At 39.8% G+C, this 25,253-nt stretch overlaps 1 protein-coding gene across 1 annotated transcript; it reads right to left on the bottom strand.

The window, feature by feature from the left end:
• Positions 1 to 24,676, bottom strand: LOC112457347 (transient receptor potential cation channel subfamily V member 4). Its single transcript, XM_025020337.1, has 13 exons — positions 23,493 to 24,676; positions 22,915 to 23,140; positions 16,866 to 16,981; positions 14,225 to 14,461; positions 11,999 to 12,150; positions 6,719 to 6,935; positions 5,769 to 5,930; positions 5,202 to 5,399; positions 4,622 to 4,734; positions 3,113 to 3,462; positions 2,667 to 2,918; positions 2,269 to 2,581; positions 1 to 1,422 (listed from the first exon to the last, which is right to left on the bottom strand). Exons 1-13 carry the CDS (start codon positions 24,315 to 24,317, stop codon positions 1,248 to 1,250), a joined length of 3,336 nt encoding a protein of 1,111 aa, XP_024876105.1. The 5' UTR covers positions 24,318 to 24,676; the 3' UTR covers positions 1 to 1,247.
• Between the last annotated feature and the right edge of the window lie 577 nt (positions 24,677 to 25,253).

The raw sequence follows: 25,253 nt of genomic DNA, 5'->3' as shown, positions 1-25,253 counted from the left end.
AAACGCAAAAGAATAAAATTAATTTAAGGAATTTATAGGTAATGATATATACCGACTTAAAAATAATTTATTTTATACATGTATTATATACAATTAACATCCATGCTCACACAGAAATTTTAACATATGGAGATATTTTTGTCTCTTGGAATATATCTTGAATACTATTCTAATCTTTAACGTGAACTAAGTACGCGGAAATTAAATAAAAATAAGAAAACAATTAATATTGCCAGAGAAGAAGTTATTATTCTCGCACAATATTGCAATTTGCCAAGCTGCTAAACTTGCTATCTTATTTTACATTTAAATTGCATAATTGGCAAATCTTGTAAGAGTAAAAATCCGAAATCTCCTTCAAAGTTGGAAAATATCTTCTAAAGCACGTAGGTATATGTTGCCTACGCTATATATAACTGTTCTGTATACCTTTAAGAAATTCCTCAGTGGCTTATTTTAATAGATATGTACATGTATGAGAAAATTTCTCATCATGCAACCCCTCTGGAAATTACGTAACGGTAAGTTAACATCATTTGGTCCCCGGCATATGTGTTTACTTTAATAATTATCATATACGGAAGCCTGTTACTTGGCGGCATGTTTTCCATAATGAGATATGCGCCTCGCGAGTAAGATTGAGTAATACCTATATTAATAGTACCCCATACACACAATACCGCTATATATGCAAATCGCTTTGAATCGATCGTTATATCTTTACAAACTGTTTAGCTCGAGCTTATATACTTCCCGTAAAAGCCCAAGTTCTTTTTTACGTTAAGCGCCACGTGGTACCATCAAAAACTAATTTATGCAACACTAATCTATGTTTCAAAGTTCACCCCGGGAAAAACGATAAGCCAACCATTTACATACGTAAAAAGATATTGTCGATTAATTTTATCTCTCAGTTATTGTGCTCTTGTAATTATATTTATAACGATAGTGCGCATTCTTGCTTCTGGTTATTCCTAAATCATAGACATATCTATGCACAACTTTTAGATACGTTATAGAGATCAACTTTGCGTATTGTAGAATTAAATAAAGCGCGTATAATACCTGTCGCGCGTGTCTAGACTTTTTGAAACTTGACTCTATACGCGATATTTAAAATAAATCGCTTCGTTCGGGTGTAAGAGCTCTTTTATGCGGGATCATCCACGTGCGCGACCCCACGGCGTTGACATTGACGTCGTCATCGACGTCGTGATCGGTGCAGCGCAAAATGTCATAAAGTCATATTAAGGACTGTCCGGTGCGTTCTCCCGCCAGGCCAATATTGTGTTCATGTCGGTAATGCCACGCGTGCTCCATGGCTCGAGCGGATCTGAGGACGACGTTGGCGGTGAGGCCGCCTTATTCCGCTCAATCGATTCCCTTCTCCTCGCCGGCTCCTCAATTTCCTTAGGCGATACCCTGCGCATGCATCGTAAAAATGCACCGACCGATTAGGGAAGCAGTCAATCGACTACCGATACCGTTCTATACCGTTCTATACAGGATGCCACTGGCTCTTTTTAACGCTATGGATTTTTTAGTTTAAAACGACTCTCGAGACACGATTCTTCTTCAACAAGAATGTCAAGTAAATTGTTATTAATTTTTGCATATTTGCAATTATTAATATGCCCATATTTGTAGCCAAGCTTCAAACTTCCAATTAGTTTTAAGTGAAATTTACTTTAACAATGATTTTGTCGTGTATTTTTATTATGTTATAAATATAATATCTTTGTCAAAGAAAAATCGATCGGCAAAGAATCTGTAGTACAAACGGTGTGGAACACTGAGTAACTAACGATGTGGGGTAATTATTAGATGAGATTTAATTAATGTGTCATTTAAGTCGTGTCAATTAACGCGTCATTTTGCCGTTATACACTTGGAAACTGTCTGTCGTCACGGTTAGTTATATCTTGTTCAACGTGTATCGACTTCCTGGTTTATGTCAGATATATTTGCCTGATTAGACAAAATGAGATCGATGACTGTTAAAATTATTTAAGAGATATAAGATTATTTTCAGAGATGTTTTTGGATTCATATTGTATTTTTATAGAGCTACCTTTCGCCAAAAAATAAAGTTACGGTTTATTTTAAATTTAACAAGCTCTGAGGTGAAATATAGAACTTGGATAACTTTCTCCTTGAGAATTTTTATATATTAAAGAACATTTCGATGTTTAACTTTACTGTTTTCCAAGTATATAATTTATCGCGAAATCATCGGAAAATTTTGCAATTTATCATTGACTTTATTACCTATTCTTGGCCGTTTTCGGCCGACGTTTTTGGATTTTATCGGGCGGTTTAGTGGGAATGCTGCCGTTCTGCTTGACCTCCGGTTTAATTGTTTCGACAGAGGTCTTTTGTCCTTCGGTCTCGATATGATTCGTCGGTCTCTCTTCCGGATCATTCAGTAGCGGTCGATATCGCTGACTTCGCTCGACAGACGTCGTAGATGAGGAACTGTCGTCATTGTCGTCGCGACGTGTCCGTCTTGATGTGGTAATGAATCTGTTATTCGCGGATTTTATCCTTCGAAGGCGAGCTTCAGTGCCGAGTAAATTATCGCCTGTAAAAACAATGGGCATAAATTCCTCAATTTATAATAATACAAAATTTATGACATTCTCGAACTTCAATAGTTTTGTACTTACCACCGAGGTCATTGTCGCTGGACTCTATGAAATATTGCTTCTTAACGATAGTAGATTTCTCAGTGGTCGGCGGGGCGACCATGGCGAAGTGTGCTAGAATTTGCGGGTCGATCGTGGTTTTCATTGAAGCTTCGCTTGTGGCTACAGCGGACTTTGCCATTTGCAGTAGAGTTTTGTAATCTGTTGTAGTCTCGGAAGCGATAGCGAGCGCCAGAAATGGATCCTTGACAGCTTCTTCGAGTGCTTTCGTTTCTGTATTCGATACTTTTTTTTTATATTCAATTCTATATTCAATTTAATCTCTTCGTATAAAATCGCACAATTTTATATTCCATAAAAAAAATACTCGAAGCATATTTTTGCTTTTAGTATCGGAATATTATTAATGGAAACAAGTTATTAATTATCGATTATCAATTATCAAGAATTTGCATATCAGTACTTACGATTCGTATTTTTTAAGTTCATTGCCTCAACATCTTTCACGGGATCAATAGACTTGTCGATTAAATCCGTGAGACCTGATAATTTAGTTTGCTCCTCAATTGGTTGTTTATGCGGTTGCACACTTGCCACCGTTTCTGGGTTATTTTGGATTGTTTTCGCCTGCTGCTCGTTGAGGGCGGCTTTCGACTGCCCCGTCTTTATCTGTTTCGCGTCGATATTGGTAGGTATGCCCTCCGTCGCGGTGGATAAGTCAAAGTCATGTGCAAAGGCCATTACGTCCAAAGCTGCGGTTAACGCATCACCAAAACCTGCAGTAACTGCCGACACTTGCGGTTGACCGGCATTGGGACTGTAATGTACGCGAAATTAACGCGTGGCCACAATGTTCCATACGGACAGATTGATGTATCATATAAAATGTTATATTTAAACGAATTATTATCAGAATAATTATATAAATAATACTTAATTTTCTCAAGTAATTAATAAATAGACTTGCCACAATTAAAATGACAAATTGATGTTACAATGTAAATATATCGTCCATCCATCCTTCCATCCATCATGATGGTAAAAAGATATATGTGACTAATAAATTAAATTAATAAATTGAATCAATAAATTAAATTAATGAGGAAAAGAATATTTGAAATTGTGTGCACTAAAATCATCAGCTAGTTTACAAGATGTTAAGTTATTGATGCTTCTGCGAAATATCTGATTCTTTATGTTAAACGTATGACCTATTCATCTTACATCCTCCGCTACGTAAGTATTATGTAACGCATCGCGTCGAGCCTCATAAATATTTAATAGACTCGAGATACGGTCACGTTCGCGCCGCTGTTACGCGTTCGTTACGTGGAAGCATATAGCAAATCTGTGAAGGACTCCGATGTTTCTAGACGCTTGCGACGTTAGCTATGTCCGGATTGCAGGTGGCAGGCTCGACGGAATTACGAGGTGATAAAAAGTATCGTCCGCGACTGTCTCTCTGACGGTGAGTCACTCCCCGCAAGGGCGATTGTAAATTTATGCGTTGCAAGTCGCAAACGTGTGGAACGGTCGAGATACAACGTTAGCGAGTATTTGAAACAGATTTATCTGTTTTTTTTGTTCCTCATTGTATATGTGCATGTAAAATAATTAAATAAAATGTAATAAAGAGATATAGCTATTTAAAATTTTTTATCACATCAACAGAGTAATAAAACTAAACAAACAATGATATAACATAACTATGATCAAAATAGAAATATATATATTGCAGTAAAATTAGAATGAAACATAAAATATATATTATTATAAATTTTTGTTTTATAATAACGTGTGATATTTAATAAATATGTATGTTATAATTTATAACAATAATATAACAGTGAACTGAACATAAAGGCGAAAAATTGTAAGACAACATGAGTATTTTGAAATTATACGGAAAGGATAATAAAACAATAAGTAGCTCTGGAGAAATACGGTATGATGAGATGCGATGAAAGTATCATTACCTGACTACTCGCACAGGAGTAGAGAAGGACGCGCGACCCCACATTATACGACGGAGTTCTTCGCCAGTCATACCTCGTTTTCTCAATTCGTGTATCGTGACTTTTCCAACTCGCTGCAAAAGTACACGGAACGAAGTGGTAAAATTATAACGACGTCACCCGTATATTACGATACTTTTATAGGTGCAATTGAAAATGTAAAAAACTGTTTACCAGTAATTACATACAAGCAATGTTTGTCTAGTTCTTTTAATTAATAGCATTCAATTGGCGTTAGTGAAAATGTGTTTATCTAGGAAATAGTGAGATTTAATAAATTATTAATGCCATTAAATTTTAATCAATTTTTAGAGTAAATATTTCGCGTAGTTGTGCCATTCTGACGAAATTTACTACACCGTAGCAAAATTTGCTGCGAGCATTTTACGAGAGTCGATACCAGAACTCGTATCAGTGGGACGCCGATAAATAAATTCTGACGCTTGATGCACTGGTATGGAATAAATCTTTGAATATACATTGCCGCCGGCGCGCGCGCATACGTATATGGAAAAAGAATAAATATAAGTAAATAAATCACCTTCCAATTAGCCACGGCGCCCTTACGCTGCTTCGCTTTGGTTTTCGATTTGCTTTTAATAACCAGTACACCCCTCTGTTCCGACGCGGGATTGTTCGGATCGTCGCCGGGTCCCAACTTGATGCTGTATTCCTGCAGGTAATTATGGGCGTCTTTCTGGGATACGGCGCGTTCCAAGGACACCACGATTTTTGCCCACTTAATAGGAAATCAATAAAAAAAAAGTATTTAAAGCAAATTAGATCAAGAACTATTTGTGCAGGCATTTATTTACGTGATCTATGTCACTGTAGCTATAAATAAATAATTTCACTCATCATTGAACCTTTGTATGGGGCAATTAACAATAGCTCGAGTACTTTTATTTCCGTTTTTACCAAAACTTGTCGACAGTTTCTATCAAGTTAAGTTCACAACAATTAATTTCTAATTTAATAGTTAAAACTTTGTGAAAATATTGAAAAATTATTTCAGCACTTTCTAACACCCGGAAAAATAATCCGTGAACAACGGATTGTGAAAGTGAACGCTAAATTAAGAAAGATCGTGAATTATTTTAATACAAACCTGCTTGACGAATTCTTTTTCGCTTTGCTCGATAACGTGTGCATATGTATTACCCATCATGGCGATTAGCATGTTGAGCAGCAGTATGGGCACCATTACCATGAAAATCGCGAAGACCGCTTTGCTCAAGTTAGGGTAGGTCGTGTTACTCAAATCCGCGTACTGCAATAGACATGCAATAAACGCAATTGGATAAACGCAGTGCCGGTAAATCGTCGCGACAATTATGCGCGGGCGCTAATAAATAAGCGGCCAATGCCCGATGTTGCGTGCCCGCCGCGCGACGACGGAAGCACGTAGAATTTTCAAACGGAAACTCGTATTTTCCATCGTACTACGGTCGCCCCCCTTTTAATTCGGTGCAACGAGTTAATCGTTATACGAACTGCGAAACCGAGCAATGATTTTTACGGGACAGGCAGTATTTTATGCACCCGCCCGCGCGTTCATGCAGACGCGCGCGCGCGCGACCGTCGGCGTCGGCGTCGTGCTAAATCTTTAATTTCGTCAGGAAACCATATTGTAGTGTATTCTGTGCGACGCGGAATTGTCCGTGATTGAAATTCAAGATTCATAGCCATGTGTCCTGATGCACCATATCGGAATAACGGAATGATATAAACGTGCGTGCGACGTTTAATCTTTGTCTTTGACATATTGTAATTAAACTAATGTCTCGCATTGCTCTAATAAAACATTTAAAATTTATTTTGGAACACAAAGAGTAACGGATAAGATAAATAAATGAATCCATTCAATGCAGAGACGGGCAGAAACGTTATTTTTGCAAATGTAGATAAAACAAGTTATAGGATAAGATTCAGAGTAAGAAAAGAGATACGCGTGAGAGGATTATTACGCATTTATGTGCATGCGTGTGTAAGATAAGGGTCTGCAATAGAAATTGCCACGACATGTGCCAATAAAGCGGTAATCTATGGTGAGCTTACGTTATAATCGCCGAGGGTTATCTGAAACAGCGCCATCCAGGTCGAAGGATAGGAATGATAGAGAGATGATTTCACCCCGGGGAATCCCTTGTAAAGAAAGTAAAACGATTGCGAGAATCCGAAGAGCATGACCGTGTAGATGATACCAAAGGTCAGCATGTCGCCCGTTATCATGCTGTACACCATTGTGACAAACGGACCAGTCAATCGAATCGCTCTGCAAAAGAGAAATTACATATAATGTTATAAGAGAGTATATGTATATATATCTTGAAGAATATAAAACATCTTGTTCAAAATTTACAACAAAATTTTATGAGAAGTATAAAAGTAGCGTGGATGATAGTGTCGAAGAAAAAAATATAGGCCTTTATCCCGCGCCGTGTAGTTTATTTTGAATTTAATTACACAGTGTTCCACATATATATTAGCGGTGTATCAACAAAATTATCATTATCGCTGTTACGCGAATAAACTATCGTCGTGTTTCATTCAGTGGTTCGCGCATCAAAGTCCGAGGTAAATCAGTATATTAACGTCATCGCGACATCGATTTTACTCGTATGATTCAAATACGTTTAATGTTATGCACACAAAATCCATCGTAAAACATTTGCCGGCGTGATATATGTGGGACGCATGATAATTGCGTCCCTCTAATCCGCCAAAATGATGTGTCTTTTTGCTCGCGCGCGGCAATCGGCGAAGCTAGATTGAAATATCATCCTATACCGCAAACAAATTCATACACATGTATCTTCTTTGCGGTATACGTAATTAAGCTTAACATCGATTAATATAAAAGTGTTGTTCACGGTTACCGTTGCGCCGCTATCGTGACCGTTGAATGTGTAGAAATACTGGTTGATTTGAAAACCGGTTTTATATTTTGTTTTCGTGAAATGGTCCAGATATCATTTGCATTTACCGGTATTAATTCGCACGTACAAAGAAAGCTTTGGATAACGAAATGTTCAGTTAACAAGTTAAAAAAGTGCATGGCTTTGAACACTTGATATCGGAGTTCAGTTATCGCGTTTCCAGTAGCCGCGATAACACGAATAGGTCAGGCACGAAAAGTGCTTGTGCAGCAATCCGGTGTGCATATGTAAACTACTCTTCTTACACGCAGCTCACAAATTTATAACGAGGAAAACAATTAAATGCTAATAACTCTACCTAGCAGAGAAATTTAAATACATTATTGATTAATCTAAAATGATCGATAATACGAGTTAACTAGACATTTCTTTAATGTTATTTCTATAAAAATAATATGAAAAAATAGTTATAAGTGGTTAGAGAAAACCGTAATATTAATTTTTGATTTTTGGCTATTAAAAGTTAAAAGCTATCAAAAGCTATTAAAAAATATTATATATCGAATAATTAAAATTATTTTGCATGTTGTACATAAATGAATTTCAATAATAAATTGTGAAAATGACAAAATTAAATTGAAAAAGAGGAAATTTATTACGCAGTATGTAGAACGCTTAAAATGTTTAAAGGCTTTTTTATTGATATCCCTATACTCACAGCGAGAGAAAATTTCATTTTAAGTTAGCGTATTACTGATTGCATTAACTTTGTAATATTCTAGTGTAAGTAAGTTACGACTCTTTCGTTATCGCAAAGTTAGAATCGCGACTAATATAAAGCAGACTTCGAATAAAGTATTAACGTATTATACTTCGTCGCCATTAAAACAATTCCCTGAGAAAGATTTACTTCAATACATATTATCTACATTGCCTAACATAAACCGAATTTTTTCTATTTCACACAATCACACATATTCTTATATAATATAATATAATATAAGAAACGTAATGTTAATAAATAATTAACAAAATTTAATTTTTATTTTAGCTAGTTAAATAAAAACATAAATGGAATTATTATATATAAATTATTTTGTTTTACGTTATACTGGATTTTTTTCATTCTTTTTCATCCGTCGATTTTTTACGCTTTGAGAACCGTGCGCTGTGCAGCATTTGCGTATGGTTATACGATTACAACCAACGGTACGCATCGCTAAAATCAAAATAATTCGTAATTCGAGACTCGCGGCATCCGGCGTATCATACGCGAGCACAATAGAGGCACGAGCCGGAACCCGGAACTAGGATCGGGGAATCGAAGGACGAGCACGAGCGATTAAAATCGATGCCGTCGCTGCCGCCGTCGGACGGCAACGGAAAACAAAAGCTTTTTAATCCCGACGCTGCATCCGCGCCCGTCAACAGACAGACAAATTTTTCAGATTCGTCATTCGGCTGGGATTAAGATTGAAGAGACTCGCGTGGCTCTGCGAATGAACGAACGAGCGAACGAACGAACGGACGGACGGACGGATGAACGAATGGCGAATGATCGACGAATAACGGCGGAGGAGAGAACATCGATCGAGCCTCCATTAACTCCGACGACGCCGACGTCGTCGCCGGTCGGTCCTACCCTCTTCCGCTAATCGATGGGTGACCTTATCTTGTCAAGGGTTACCGACGCCCATAAATCTTCGGCCTTTTTCTCGGAGTAAGTTCAAGGGAGGGTACAGCCGCGATAGAAAAGACACTACGGATATACTCCGGTGTAACTCGCACGGTATAGCGAGCGCGGTATAAGCGATGCAACTTGGATGAGGGATATAACATCGTTGTCCCGGGTATCGCGTATACGTTGTCCCGGGAAAATCAATAGGAATGCCAACTTCCGCTCGGCAAACAAGTTTCCGCTACGCGAGTCTTCCTCATCGCTACTTTCAGTAAAGTTCAAGAGGAAGACGTCGCATTCTATATTTTTTTTTCTCTCTCCTCATGCAGGTCTTTTGGTAATTATACCAGATTAATGCCAACTGAGTTACCATATCGATTTTACAACGATGAATTATAAATAAAGCACTTTATTTCTTGTCACTGTAATCAATACTTGATTCTGAGAGAAAGGGACTTCAAATATATAATTAATTTTAACTTGCTATTAGTCTTGCGTATACAGTGTTCAAGAAAAACTATACATTTTAACTCTAGGACTATGTTAAAAAATAACGTCTGTATTTTTGGAGGAGCTACATGAATGATAATTTTATTTCCGTTTAATTCGTATTCATCACTCGTACATGACTAATATGAATTGAGCAAGATATAAAATCTTTAACGGTATCTGTATGAATATCATGATTTCCAAGGAAATGCAGGTTTAATGTATTGACACAGGCTTAATATTGCTTTTGACGCTGACAAAGCGTCAAAACGTATTAAGCCAAAAAAGGGGATAAATTGCATGATGAGTAATATCGCGAGAAAAAAAATCAGAATGTCATTATCGACGCTGTAATTTAATATATCCTTTGAAGTCCAGGACTGTAATGAAGGGCTAACTATGTTACCAGGTCTCTCCATATAAAGTGGACTACAATATATTTTATTTATTTAGAGCGGCACGACGTAGGAAGCCGCGATATTCCCTGCGCATATAATTACTGTCCATCAGGATCCTCTTTAGACTCCCGGCATCACTTCGTTTAAGTACGTATACGTGCAGTAATTCCTCAAAGGCCCTCGATGCCACTCGGGTGTTTCTTGTCTTCCATCACGGCCTGTCGTTCGCCTTGGCAATAAGCCACAGTCACGCCTGAGATTAATTTCGCACAAAATTTAACGGGAGCCCGCTACAACCCGCCTCTAAAGTTACGGCCTAAGTGCTTTACGATGTACCATTTACGAGCCGCCGTTTTACGTCTGTTTAAATTCAATATACACTCTTTGCGCCTGCACCAAGTTCCAGGAACGCCTCTGTATATCTTATAGCTAGCTCCCAGGCACCTTATACCTTAGGCACAGCTGGAGGGCATAGGAAGAGGGTAACAAGAGCCAGCATAATGCTCTCTTCCAAATCGTTGATACTTTGCGCATTTCATCTCTGAGAATCAAAGACGAATTTGATCAAGTCTATTGTATTATATTTCTATATTTCTGCATAAAGATCGTAAAAACGTGAATTATAATGGATAAAATAACAATAATAATATTTGCGAGTACGACTACACTTAAAGAAAAGAAATGAAAAGGGAAACTTCTGATTGGTTTCCTAGGAAAATTTAATAGTATCAAAAGGTAATATTGCTCCAACGATCAGTATCTGATTTGTAAAAAAAAAATAGAAGCGAATTAGTAGCTACCTGACACTTCACGTATCCGCCGAAATATAGCGTTTTAGTGATGTTTACGTGTGCAGTCGGACCGCGGCAGAACAAACCGAGTTTTCCGAAAGGAACAGCTGCAATCCGACTGTTCTATTCCCGATGTCGGTCACGTAGGTTTGATATCACGTATTAGGAACATATAAGCACAATGCGAATGCACGTCCTCGCTTCTCGATAAACCATTTGTCCCATTCTTCGCGGAAGTACATCCGACAAGAGGCGTCGACATTCGTCAAAGTGTCGTTAAGCAAGAAAACGTTTGCTAGAAGCGTGTCGTTCGAGTAAGTAACCGATGTAGGAAGCAGATTCACGATTTGTGGAAGTTCTATGCTAAAACGGGAAACCCTGCCAGCAGAATGCAAATGATGATTTTCTATTATGATGATTTATTACGGTGCCTAAAAACGTACATTCTTATAAAACTGAAATTATAATAGTACTACATAAAAGAAAATAATGAAATAAGTGTCAGGTAATACATTGTAAGCTTCTTTTTCAAACTTACGAATAACTTCTATAAATCGAATTATCCTGTCACCTAATATTAAACATTGTTCGCGTTGCAATTTTATTAAAAACTAATAATGGAGAATGCATCCTTTCAAAAATAGAAGTTATACGCTTTTTTCAGGTTTGCCCTCGATACTGCGATATCTTTTTCTCCCTCGTCAATCTACCATATTTAGATCGCACCTTTTTTTACAATTACGTAAAAATAACCAATCACCATTATTTCCTACACGTACGTGTAATTCTGAGAGATGCAGCGAAAAATACGTTAAATTATACCCAAAGGAAGGATTTGCTATAGAAGAGATCCATTCGATATGGCCAGTGTGTTCCGACAAATAGCGTGTGCTGTACATACAGGTGGCTGTAAACACGTCGCCAGTTTACACGCGGCGATTGTCTGTGGCGGTCGCGCTAAAATGATGCGTGAAACAAATGGGTGGCAGCAATGTAACGAGTGCGACCTGGGTCGCGTCGCGCCAGTAAATTGCAACCACTTTAATTTCGCAGCTCCCTTCCTTGCGCCCTGCGTCCCGCGCGCCTCTTGTTATATTACTTACCCGGCGAAAAACATAAGAAGAAACCATGAGCCCGGCACGGCGTACACCAGTATCGCATCCTCCGCGTGCCGATCGCCAGCGATACGACATGGAATGCACGCGAGAATGAGCAGATTGCTGATCACGAATATCAACTTGGCCGGTTCGTGGCTCTGAAATGCAAATGCGCGCAGGCGGAAGGTTAGCGCGGCCGCATGCACTCTTGCAACAACGTTTCAGGAACGTCCGCAAGGGAATCGATATTTTCGTGCAATTTCGATACCTCCGTATAACGACTGCGTCGTTACGACGACAGCGACGACGCACAGAGTGTAAATTTGCTCGATGCGTATACGGAAACACGCAGGAACAAAGTACTTCGATAATACGATTGTTGCTCTATCGCCTTTAAGATCATTAGATTTCAATTTTATATTAATATAAAGATTTTCAAAAAATTGAAAGGTTTATTTATTTTATATAAAATAAATGAACCTCTTGTAAAAAATATAAGACAAAAAATATTGTATTACGTGTGCTTTTTTGAAGAGAATTTGATGTTACGTAATAGTTGTGATATTAACATATATAGGGAACTAAATTTAGGCTTACATTTACACAAATAAAATATTTATGTACACATAGATTGGGCAAATTACACATTGTGCGACGCGACTTGTGTGGGCTAGCGCGTGTTAACGTTTTTGAATCGTCGCAGTATTAATTACCCACAAATCGAAGCGGATACACGGACTCGCATTTAATAATGCAACGATACAGCTTACGTCCGATTGTATTGGATCAGAGCGACGTATGTGTACTATTGATCCAGCACAAGCAATAACCAACACGATATGTACATGTATATTCGCTCTTAATTGATAGATATGGATAGATAACCAATAGGCACGCTAATGCACGGATATTTTGTACATTTTTGCGAGAATTCTTGAGCCGAGAAGCACATGATATAAATTATATCGTACACGATATATATATTACAAAATGGATTTGGCATACAGCTATACCTAATTTCTTCTGAAATAGAAAATAGATTAAAATTGATAGAAAAGGAATTTTAATTGGAAGTTATACATAGCTCATAATTTGCTGGCAGGAAAGACTCCATCTTTTTACCGAAATATCACATCTACCAAAAATGCTTTCAACGCGATCAATCATTGCCAGCAGTGCTTTTCCTGAGATTTCAATTTTCTATCCGGCTATAATATGATATCGCGAGAAACAATTAAATAATTAAATAAAAACGTATTAAATTATTATGTGACATTAATTATGTGACGCTGATTCATTATGAATATAATAAACAATAATTATCTTTTTATTTATGTAATTATCTTTAGCTGCGATATATCGTTTCTGATTATACATGGATTACTAGCAGAAATTAGCAGAAAAGAAAAGACAGAAAGAGCCAATCGTTAGACCGCTACTCTTGTCGTTATACCGCTACACGTAATGCTTCGGTAATCACCGACCTATCCTTCTTTTATTCTTCGGGCTCATTAATGCGTGAAAAATTAGTACCACGAATGTACAGCCATAGGATATACCTAGGTCCATCCATAAATCCGTGATCCGTTACAGTTCACCAGCCTCAGGATTTGCGTAACTGCATGGCTACACTTAACCGGTATCGCCGTACCGAAATTGCACCGTTGAGTATCGGCATTCGCGAACCATCACGAAACAACGGAATATTTCGCGATTGAGAGAAACGACGAAGATATGCAGCGGAGATGGGAAACAGGAGTGTTTTTGTAGCTTACTAAAGGATCCTAGATCTTACCCGTTATATAAAAAATTAATTATTTGGCAAAGCAATCCATTGGAATTAAACTTTCTTTTAGAGTTATGTTTATACTTCATTATAATTGCGCTTCAAATTTTCTGCAACTTTGTGCATAATAATCTAAAAGAAAATTATATTTCTGTATTTAATTAACTTTTTCAAAGTTATTCCATTTTTTTCCACAAAATCCTAGTTTGACAAATCACACTTTAAAATCTTAAATTATAACTCTTACATATCTCTATCTTATATTCTTTACTTAATAACGCGAAAATTAAATTTGTTGGTTCAGTATCCATCCATATCTTTGCGATTTAATCTGTTTTCCGAATTGTAAGTAAGCTACAAAATCCAGATCGCGATCTCGCGGGCCCAAACGGTAAAACGCTCCTGACGGCGAGGTTACCGCGGCGGAAAAAAATGTCCGAGCCTACCAGTTGCTTCAGGAACGACAGCGGACCGACGTTGATCATCTCGCCGCCCAGCTGCACCAGGATGTAATTCAGCACGCCCAGCACGGTGATGCACTCCGCCGCGGTGCGGACGGCGTCCGTTATTTCCTCGGGCCACTGCAGCAGCACGGCCTCCATGTCCGCGGGCCTGAAGTACACGGCTAAGGACAGCGAGGCCAGGTGAAACACCAAGATAATCAATCGCTTCAGGAACTGCAACTTTTCAGTGGAGAATAGATGTCGGCGTATGCACCTACGGAACTTTCCGCATCGATTGGCCGGAACATAAGAGCAAAGTTTTACGAGCGGTAATATAGGGGCGGACTCGCGAAAATATCGCCGATCCCAGGGCTAAGCTCAAGGGGGCTTGGATACCAGTCGAGCCCCTTGAGAAGATCGATTTCTCTCTCGCATATTTCAGATCGGTTAAGCGTTGTATCTGTTCTCAGTTTCTCAGTATCAAAAACGTAACTTATGGTCGATAGCCTCCTTATATCTCATTACGTCAAATACAACGGAAATATAAATTCTTCATTTTGATTGCATATCTATAATATTGCGCGCTTGTTTATTCACGAATGACATCAGTTCCAAATATAGCAAAATTTTGCAGTTCGCGAACAGCAGCTCGCGCCACGGGATTATTACCCGCATTATCGCGCCACGCTCGTATTATCGCGCGATAATCCAGACGCAACGTTTAACGTCTTTCGTTTTATCTCCAGCTTACGTTATCGCGCCACTTGTTTGTGAAGTGCAGTAATATAGCAGGCGTTGCGTTTTAACGGATAAAACATTCTAACGAACCGCTCCGAGATTGACTCCGGTACGATCCGATAATAGGAAAATCATAGCCAAACGGACACAGTAATACTGCATATTGTGTCCACGTGCGGTCCGAGTGTGGCCGTGATTAGTGCCATAAATGGGACACGTTATGGAAGCGGTGCAGTTATAATATGCGCGATACGCGCCTGTCTGCTGAAGCCTTCGGCGTACGTACGAAAGCTCGTTTGTGATGCGATCGTAATTGCAATCAACCCGCCCGTATAACTTCGATAGCCATCGTTTCGAAATCACTGAGCCACCATGGACCCGCGACAGACTGACTTGAAATAACCGGCGCAATTATACCGCCATCGCCGGAAGCCTCATCGACGTCACTCGACCGATCGACCCGAGTGTTAATCGTTTCAAGTCACTCTAGAGAGAGAGAGAAAGAGAGAGAGGGAGAGAGAAATCGCATTCGACGTCGCGCTGGCAAACAACGCGACAATACAGACGCGCATCTGCATGCGAAACCGCGTAAAAAAATTTGATTCACCATTTTATCAATTTTGAACGAATGTCCGCGCGTCATTCTTCTTCTTCAAAAATTCACGTTTGCCAATCATTTAAATTGCTTTAATCGTTTAACTCTTTCTCAAGTCGTTTATCTGAAATAGCGGTTTTAAAAATACATGAAAATTTAGAAGTTTCAGAAACTCTCGTACTCGATAAAAACTATGTTTGATGATATTACCCGATCTTTCTTGTAAGTGACCTAAGTAGCTTTGCGAAGTAACATGTTATTTATCGGCAATTGTCCAGGTGGCTTATGTGTTGTCAACTACATAAAATATATAAGCGAAAAAGCATCGCAACGTGAGCTGCTCCTGCGATGTAAGCCGATCTTTCTCAAAGTGCTCGCGTAAAGATTTCCCAAAAATATGATCCGACGACAGAAACCTAAAATTGCCTCTTACCAGACAGAGTTATCTTTGACTACATACCGATTGTATCATATATGAAAGATAGATTCGTTAACAAGTTTAGGATTGATTCGTTTTTTTTTACAGATCCGATTAAGAAATTACTTAAGGAAAGTGATAAGCTTTTAACAGAAAAAAATTCGAATAATTTTAAATAAACTCGATGTAAATGACTTTTTTATATTGTCTCAATATATTCTACATTATTTAAATGTATTGTTTAAATATTATCTAATGAAAAGACATCGTTTGAAAGTTGCTTGGGGAAAACATTCGAGAAATATACCATCTCATTAATCACCTAATTTTTAATATACTTCCTAATATAAACTATATAAAACACATTGTTATACAAACGAAATACAAAAAGCGTAAAAATATAAAATTGAGGAACTAAAAGAAACAGCTTTCTTTGTTCGATGTAAGAATCGGCTATACGGACACACAATACAAAGTCATAAACTCTGAATGACGCAGCCATTGTTTTATTAAAAAACAAAGCAAATTCTGAATATCATAATATTAAGTATAATTCTGCAATACTACGTTATTAATACTTTGATATTCATTGAAATATTTTTATTGTCAAATATATTAGATATTATTCAAGCTATTTTTGCGAGAGGCGACTATTTAGTATTCCGAAGCAGTATGCGAAAAAATTGTGTATTCAAAATAACAGTAAAAGATGCTTTAATAAAAGATGAGGTCAGTGTGCGTGCCGTGCGATTCTATTGTTACGAAGAGGATCTCGCGTCTTCGTAGCAAAGTCAAGCATAAAGACGAAGGGACGGTGAAAAACGTCAAAATATAGTAACGTCTTATAATTCAGCGAGAAACGAGCGGGAACGCCATCACGTGGACGCACTTACTCGCGCGAAGGTCTTCCATTTTTCCTCAAGTAATCGCTGAATAATACCACCGTCCAGCATGTCCAAGTGCTCCTCCTTCGTACCATTCAGAATGATAAATAGCGCAGAGTTCCAGTCTGAAATAGAAATTCGGAGAGAGCCATTTGCGGTTAATGGAACATCGCTTTAGGGTTTGCGCCGCGATAATTATGGGTTTTGCATTAGTGAGCGTGCATATAGTGCGATGTATACATACCAGGTGCAGGTGCGAGAGCGGCCGTCTTTTCGGCATTCTCTTTTCCGCCGGCAGAGAAACATCCGGCACGAAAGATTTCCGCTGTATAAGAGACGGAAATTTTCCGTCGCCGCCATGTGTTGCCGCCGGCACCGTACCAGTCGAAGGATAAATCCGTGGCGCCATTAAAGTTTCATTCGAAAATGTTCACAATCGCCGGAGAATGGGTACGGCATTCCCCGAAAAACGCCGGACGTTTATATATATATATATCCGCTGGTACATCTCTCTCGGTGCGATCCACGGCAACAGGAACCGGACAGTTCCATCGCCGGAGGTCGATGTTTAAATATTGGAATCACGATTACTGACTTTTAAACATTTTAGCACGATCGATATGGTACGCCTTTTCGCCCTGCCGAATCGCGTCGTGCAATATTAAGTGCAACGTTCATGTGCAGCGTTACGGAGAGAGACTCGGTTTGTGTATCGATCGTATGCATCTGTCGTCGCACACTTCGCCCGGCTTTGGCGCGATTGCTAAAGTAATTGGAACTTGGAGGATTGTATCCTCGGGAGTCCTTAATTACCGCTCGACACGGGCGAAGGTGTACTACGGTAGCTTGACCCGTCAAAAACATCATTTCCCGGATGGAAAGTGTCTAAAAGTGAGCGCCATTATTTTAGCTATTATTTCAACAGCTTGATATTCACGAATATTGACTTTATTCTTAAATAAAACCTTATAGAACGATGGAAGGAGAAAGATTTGAACAAATCTTAAGATAGAAGTCCAAGTTCTGATAACGAGTTTCGTGACTCGCTCGCTACTATATATAGCAGACGTTACACTGATTGAGATTCTCAAATTGAAATCTTTCTCATTGAGATTGTACATTTATAATTCAAGGAGGTAATTCGGATTTCAGACAAGTCAATCAAGCGATAAAACGCTGTGCGCGGATCCGACGCTAATGTCGATGCCTCTCGATCATCCGGTTCTCAATTTTGCATGACGACCGCTGATCTCCCGGCTCCAAACCGGTTGGTATCCGCGGCGAAGTTACTAACGCGTGTCCGTTACCGCAGCACGTAATTATATCTGACTTTGGAGCATGCAGAGCCGCGATAGTTTTCCCCGAGCTTCCTCCTAGTACAATCCTCGGCCACTATCTACTAACCTCGACCGGACATTGAACCGAGCTCAAATAACAAAGTACCACTTTGGGGGCTTTGTGTATCACGATCGGCAGTAATTATTTCGGAGGACCGGTCGTGAAGTTAATCAGAGAAAATACTTTTGAGGTAGATAAACTTACAATTAGAACTGTGACAGTATAATTTAAATTTACGTAGGCTATAATACAAACGAGACCTCTTTTCCAAATAATAAATGTAAAATATTTAAATTGGAAATAATTTATAAGTCGCTTAAGGAAGCTAAGTCTTTAATAACGCAAAGTCTTAAGCTTGTTTAACTTGTATATATATATATAAATCCGCCTTTGGCTCAAAGTAAAAGAAAAGTATTCGATTACTGAAAATAACCTTAAGAATAAATTTACTATCAGTATTGACTTTATCTGTATAAAATAATCCTTTGTTTGGCTCGTCTTTATGGGATTTACCATCTGTGGAATCTTATTTTCTAAGGATCTCTGTTATTGTCGTCGCGATAAAGCCTGCGATGTGTGATTCTGTGCTGGATACTCTCGAAATAGACATCGGCACGCCTCTATATTTTTCTCGGGTCGAAAAGTCGATAGATTCTGATATCGAAATTAAATAATAGAAGAGAAGGAAGCTCAGTGACTCAGTGAGAGCTCAACAGATAATTAAAATCGCGTGAGCGTCTACTGGGTGTTAAGTTTGCGAAGGTAATTTTTTTTAGCGAGGATTTTATTTATATTCCATGTTTGATACTGATTGTGAGTACTAAATATATTACGAATTAAAAGTGCAAACCAATGTCAAAATCTTTGCATTTACCAGATTTTAAGTGAATATTTTAATAAAAATAAATAAAAAATTAATCAATTGCGATAAATAATGAAATTTTTTAATGCTAAATTCTAAAGTTATAAAAAGATTTTTTTAAATTGTAACGTATTTCAATGGAACACCCTGTATGCTACTGTTATACAATTCCGGACTTCTTGGTGCACATATGTAAGGTCTGTTGTATCACATTGCTCAGAAATATAAATTTTAACATACCCATTAAACGTAAGAGGAGAAAATTGTTTTGTTAACATAATTTTCTGCTCTTTTTTAAAGCATGACATTATCACAAATAATGTTATGACTTTTTATTTGAAGAAAATTATTACAAACCGATATTACATACAAATATGAAACTGAGATGCTTTTTATTTGAGATTTTTGCTATAATGTAACACAACGCGGTTGATGTAAATTTACCTAACCATTAAATATGAACTATTTCAACTAAAACTTTAAATTAACTTTACTTAATATTGAGCTTCATTAATAACTTAGCAATCGTGAAACTACACTCGTGTAAGTTACTTCTCTTGAACTGCGGAAAATAATTTATTTATATTTTCTTATACAGTTAGAAGATTTTCTTTACTTCTAGATATTTTTCCAATATTCTCACAGAATATGAATTTTATATCAATATACTTTAAATTTTTTAAACAATTTTCAAGTAATATATAATGCAGAAAATTTTGATATATAAACTTAAATGATATATATTTTTTTTCCCGTATATACACATGAGGCAAATTTTATATCTTGGGTTGTTTCAAACTCGAAAGCTATACCGTAGTCCTGTTACGTAATGCCGCTTACGTGCGAAGGAAAGTCTGAAATAAGAGCTTGTGCAACGTGAAAGATGGCAAGCGTCTTAACGATCGCGCGTCGTCAGAAATCTGTTCCCGGTCAAGAATACCGTAAGCGGTTCAGTGTAGCACCGTGGTGATTACACGTGTCGGTTATTTTCATCGTCACGATACGATTTCTCGCAGGCTAATCTTTTCACGCTTAAAAGTATATAAGTACAACACAAAAATGTCTCACTTTCTTCCCCCTTCCCCGCTCTCTTTCTCTTTCTCTCTTTTTCTATCTGAACGAAGCATAAACTGCCTGTAATAAAAACATTCCATAATTTTTATTTCAAAACTTTTTCTGACCTGGCATTCACACGCCGCGCTTATACTTTTACATATCTGTGTTGTTAACAGAATTAATTTTTAATTAACCCGCGGATAGTAGCGTCGCGAAAAATGACGGCGTTGATTGCGCGCGGGTTGTCGCGGAGTTGCAGCGTAGTCAGTTTCTAGCACGGATACGATACCGGAAGTTGCGAAAATAACATTTTACGCGAGCATCACGCGTTCACGGCGCGGCCCTCGGATTAAAACGGGAAAAAACGTCGGCAGGACCGAGACGAGGGGAGGAATGGCTTTTCTGCTGAAAGCTCGACCTTTGACCGCCGTCACCGAGGCTCTTTTGGCCAACCGCCACCACCCTCACTTTTCGATTCCGCCTTCTTCTCTCTCCCTCTCTTTTGCTCTTTCACTCCAAGCCTTGGTTTGAAGTAATTAAGCGTGCCCGTATAGGAGAGACGTACCGAAAGTTCGGCTCACCTCGCTATAGCACTGTCCTCTCGCCACTGTGGTTACTTTCCTCCATCCGGGCGCCCCCGCCGATGCGACGTCGTCGCCACCCTTTGCAAAATCGGGCAACGCTCGTTCCCCGGTGGAGACGCCCATGCTACGAGGGGGGTAGATAGGTGGGTTAGGGCGGCGGCCAGGAAGGATCGAAGGGATAATGGATTCCGAAACTAAATGAAACGCAAGCTCCCGACGCCGCATCGCGCCGCGCCGCGTCGCGCCGCGTCGGGTCCGCGGCTAATCTCGAAACTTCGTTAAATGCCCGTAATTGCATCCTGCTACGACCCACCACGCTCCCAGGCATCCAGCGCGTCGCGCTTCGCGGTATACTTCTACTCGCGAACAACTCAGGGAAAACCTGAGGGCAGGTAACGACGACGCGAGACGCATCCATTTCTCGGCGGCGCTTTCCGTGCTCGATCGCGAACTTCGATACAATTTCACGCAAGTTCGACTGACGGCCCTCTTAAAATGCGAACGGCAGCACGCGAAACTTTCTCCTACCCTCCCTTGTTCCCTGCGGTTCTTTGTTGGAAAATTTTGGTGACGTGACAAACGCGAAGGTAAAATCGAATTGCATCACCTCCCTGGACGGGATGCTCCTATGGGGATATCACTATGGCTCACATTCGAATGCGGACAAGCATTCGCTGACAATCTTTTATAGTATTCCAAAGATCAGTTACTTCGTCAAATCGAATCAATTTGAGATCTGCGTCGTAAACTTTAGGATCGTACTCGTGTAGTAAAATTCGGTATAATATTTAAAGTTTCGTGCGAGATCTTCCTCTCTCAAATTGCTTTTAGATTGTCGGTATTGTCGTTGATATACCAATTAATTGAATAAAATAAATTTATATCCGCGGCAATCAAATCGGAAACATATTAATAACGCGGAAATCTATCTGTAAAACTCGCTGCATACATAAAATTAAATGCACCGTGTATAAACCATCGACTTCAAATTACATCGCTGCAGTTTGCATCGCGCTTCCTAGAACGATTTCATTTATCTCGCTGAATTAATTAAATGAGAAATCGACTTCGATTCTAAATTACCGTCAAAGCAGGAAAATATCGACGCGATAACGATGGTAAGAGCGGCGGCGATAACGAGCCAATATCAGCTAGTTTTTACCGGAACGTGTTATTCGCATGTCGGGCGAAGTTGTTGGCAGTATGGTTTACTATCCGCCTGCGTCCTATGTTCGACGTAGGGAAACTTTGTGAAATTTCTTTTTTTCTCTCCGGAAACTTTTCAACCCGATTTTGTCCTCGATTTTGTCCTTGTATCCAATTTTACGAGAGAAGATAGTCTCTTCTTGTTCTCGCTATATTGGTTCTCTCTCTTTCTCTGTCTCTCTCTGTCTCCTTTCTCTTCTCTTGTCATCAACACTTGCAACACTGTCGCAATTTTTGCTCTATTGCCACCTTCTTTTTGTCGGGACGCTTTACACGGGGTTAGAAGCCGTGAGAACAATTTTACATAAACTGCGCATATGATGCACGAAAAAATTCAACGCAGAATAATTTAAGAATATTTCAAAGACGTTCCCCAAAACACACCTTATTTTTGAGGTGTGTTATAACATTTGAGATAAAAAAAGCAAGAATAAGATAGTGTAGAGTAAAATTAAAGTACTAACTTATATCTGAGAGCAAAGTCGCCTTTACAAAGTACAATATGCGCAAACAAATCGAAAAACGCATGAATCATAAATAACAGAAATAATAGCAAAAGTAAAATAAATTGCTAAACAACACACCGCTGAAAGTACGTTGAAACTATAGTAACCAAAGGAAAATTGCATAAATCTAAAAATATTTCGCGCGGATATTTCTTTCAATAAACAATGCTATGTCGTGTGCAGAAAAAAGATTTGATTACCACTCCTCTTTAATTAGAGCAAATCGTAACTTTTGAATGGTAAAAAGATAGAGTGAGAGAGAGAGAAAGGGAGAGGTAGCTATGGGGGGGGGGGGGGGCAAAAAAAGAACAACGAGACTCTCTCTCCCGCGCTGCAGTGTCGCTACGGTGCTACTATTTAGGAACATCTCGGCCTTGACTCGTCGCAATTAACTCGGGAACATGCGACAAAGTGAGGGCCCACTTGAAGATGCACGATTCAGTGGACCGTGAATAACGATTTTCGTAGAACCGGATCGGCGTAATTCGATTAGCTTTACGACGTACTTGTTCTGCCGTCGGGTAGCAGCGTGTCGAGGGCATTGAGAGGGTACGCCGAGCAAGTGATATTACTGTAACGCCAGAACTCCCGCGCGGACAGCTCCAGCATCTCACGGAAGACCTCGGCACGCCCCAGCTGGCAGGCGAGTGTCAACGGGGTCAGGCCTGCGGCATTCGCGATTCCGTTGCGAGCAGGAAGCTTCGGATGTCGCAATGCGTAGCCGAACATGTCCTACGTCAAATAACAGTTCTCTCTATGCGAGCTGTTTTGGAACAGTGAACTATGTTGGCAGAAATGTCAATATCCGTGTTTTACTTCGAAATAAAAATCTTTGGGAGAGTATAAACGGAATTAGAAAAAATATAAATCATCACATTTATTAAAAGAGCTTGAAAATAATTGAAGATAACGCAGTAATAAAAAAAATATATATATTTAAAAATACTTTTTTACAATAGCATTTGCTTAATTGAAATTATAGAGAGAACAAAATTTAAAAACAAAAACGCGAAAGATAACATCGATAAATCGTCAGATTTCTGAAGTCTAGTTTTTACGTCTATACGTTTACGTCAATACGCACCAATTTATCGCAAACCACGACCATGTGTAAAATCATATTTCCAAAAGAATCTTGCTCGTCGGGATCCGCGCCGGAATCAAGTAGCAGGTTGTAGACGCTCTCGTTAGCGCAGCAGGCGGCCCAGGCGAGCGGGTACTCTCCCAGATACGCGAGACCTTCGTAATCGGTATTTCTAGCGGGATTCATCCTTTGTTGATCGCGCGGTAGAAAGAAGCTGCCAATGGCTCGCTGCGAGATAATTGCACCCGCCTCGACCAGCTCCTGCACGAGCTCATTGTTGTTGTAGGCGATCGCTAGATGAAGGGCGCTCGCGCCGAGGTACTCTTCACCCTCAACGACGTCAATGGCCAATCGCGGGAAACACTTGAGCAGGATGCGCGCTATTCTAGTGTGCATCCGCGTGTCACATATGATGAGAACGTGCAACAAGGTCTCGCCCAGCGAGCCCCTGTACTGCATCTGCCAGCAGGCCTCGTGATCATTCCACTGCGCCAGCGGGTCGAAGCGCGATAGGGAAGCCTCGATCGGCAGCACGACCTGCTCGAGGTCGCGAAACTTCCAACGTAGATACTCGGCGCGATTGATTGTCTGACCCTTACCGTCCGTGTACATCAGGATACCGAATTGCTCGCGCATCAGCTTCTCCACCTCCGGCTGACCGCCCTGATTGTACGCCTCGATCAGCTCGCCGCCCTTCTTGTAGTTGGCCAGTCGATACAATAAGCATTGATCCTCGTTGCTCGCCTGGCTGATCACGCGGTCGAGGATCGAACCGGCGTTGACCTGGCTACCGCGACCAACGCGGCACGAGCAAACACCACCCATTCAGACATATCCCTTCGCTGTCGGTCGGGAAAAGCACCGAAAGCTTCGCACTATCGCACCCACTATTCACCAAGCTCGATCTTTCCCGGTTATTCGTCAGCTCTTATCAGCCGACGTCGCTCGAACGGAATCCCTCTCGAGTGTCTCCAGACGTTCTCAAGGTCGAGCAGCGCGCCATTTCCGTCGCGATAAAACGAAAAACCACTTCGCTGTACGGCTATTCGCGGCCGACTCCATTGATGTAACACTCGAGATTCTCATACCCCCGACGAGAGGGTGGCACGGGTAAAGAGAGACAGAGAGAGTGCTGGTATTCGCGCTATAGCAACCAAACAGATCCATAAGCGGTACCTGGTGCGGACGGGCACGACAGGGGCACGACAGGGTCACCACTGCCACGCTGCCGCGAAAATTGGGAACGTTTTTACGGAAATAAATTTATCAAAGGCGCGTTGCTGGAAGGTGAACGCGTGAAACGTCGATGATTTAGAGCGCGTCGTTTAACGAACTATTTTTAAGGCATAATGTCAGCCGATCCGATTTCTTGATCGCACAATATTCGGCAGAGTGGCGAAGACCCTGACTTACTGGTAACCCGCACGTCGATCGCTCGACCTTAGCACACTTTCCAGCAGCTGCATACATGCGCAAATGTTTCTCAAGACCGGCTGCAAGGACGAGTGCACCATCGCGTGAAAATTAGGATATGAAAGAAAAAGTACTGAGATAAATATATTCGAAAAATACCATTACGATTATCCGCTACGACAAAAATTAGATTTACTACGGTGAAATGGAGTATAACTAGATAAATGGATGATATTAGCAACCTGAACTGAACGTGTTATATTCTGTTTTTATTAATTTAATCAGCGTAAAAATATTAATTGCATTTTTTTCATCGTTTCGTATGCAGCCGCTCGCGCCGGGACCTGG

The sequence above is a fragment of the Temnothorax curvispinosus genome, unplaced genomic scaffold, assembly GCF_003070985.1.
Source record: "Temnothorax curvispinosus isolate PA1 unplaced genomic scaffold, ASM307098v1 QBEX01007734.1, whole genome shotgun sequence".
NCBI lineage: Eukaryota > Metazoa > Arthropoda > Insecta > Hymenoptera > Formicidae > Temnothorax > Temnothorax curvispinosus.
This window is presented reverse-complemented; position numbering and strand designations above follow the sequence as displayed.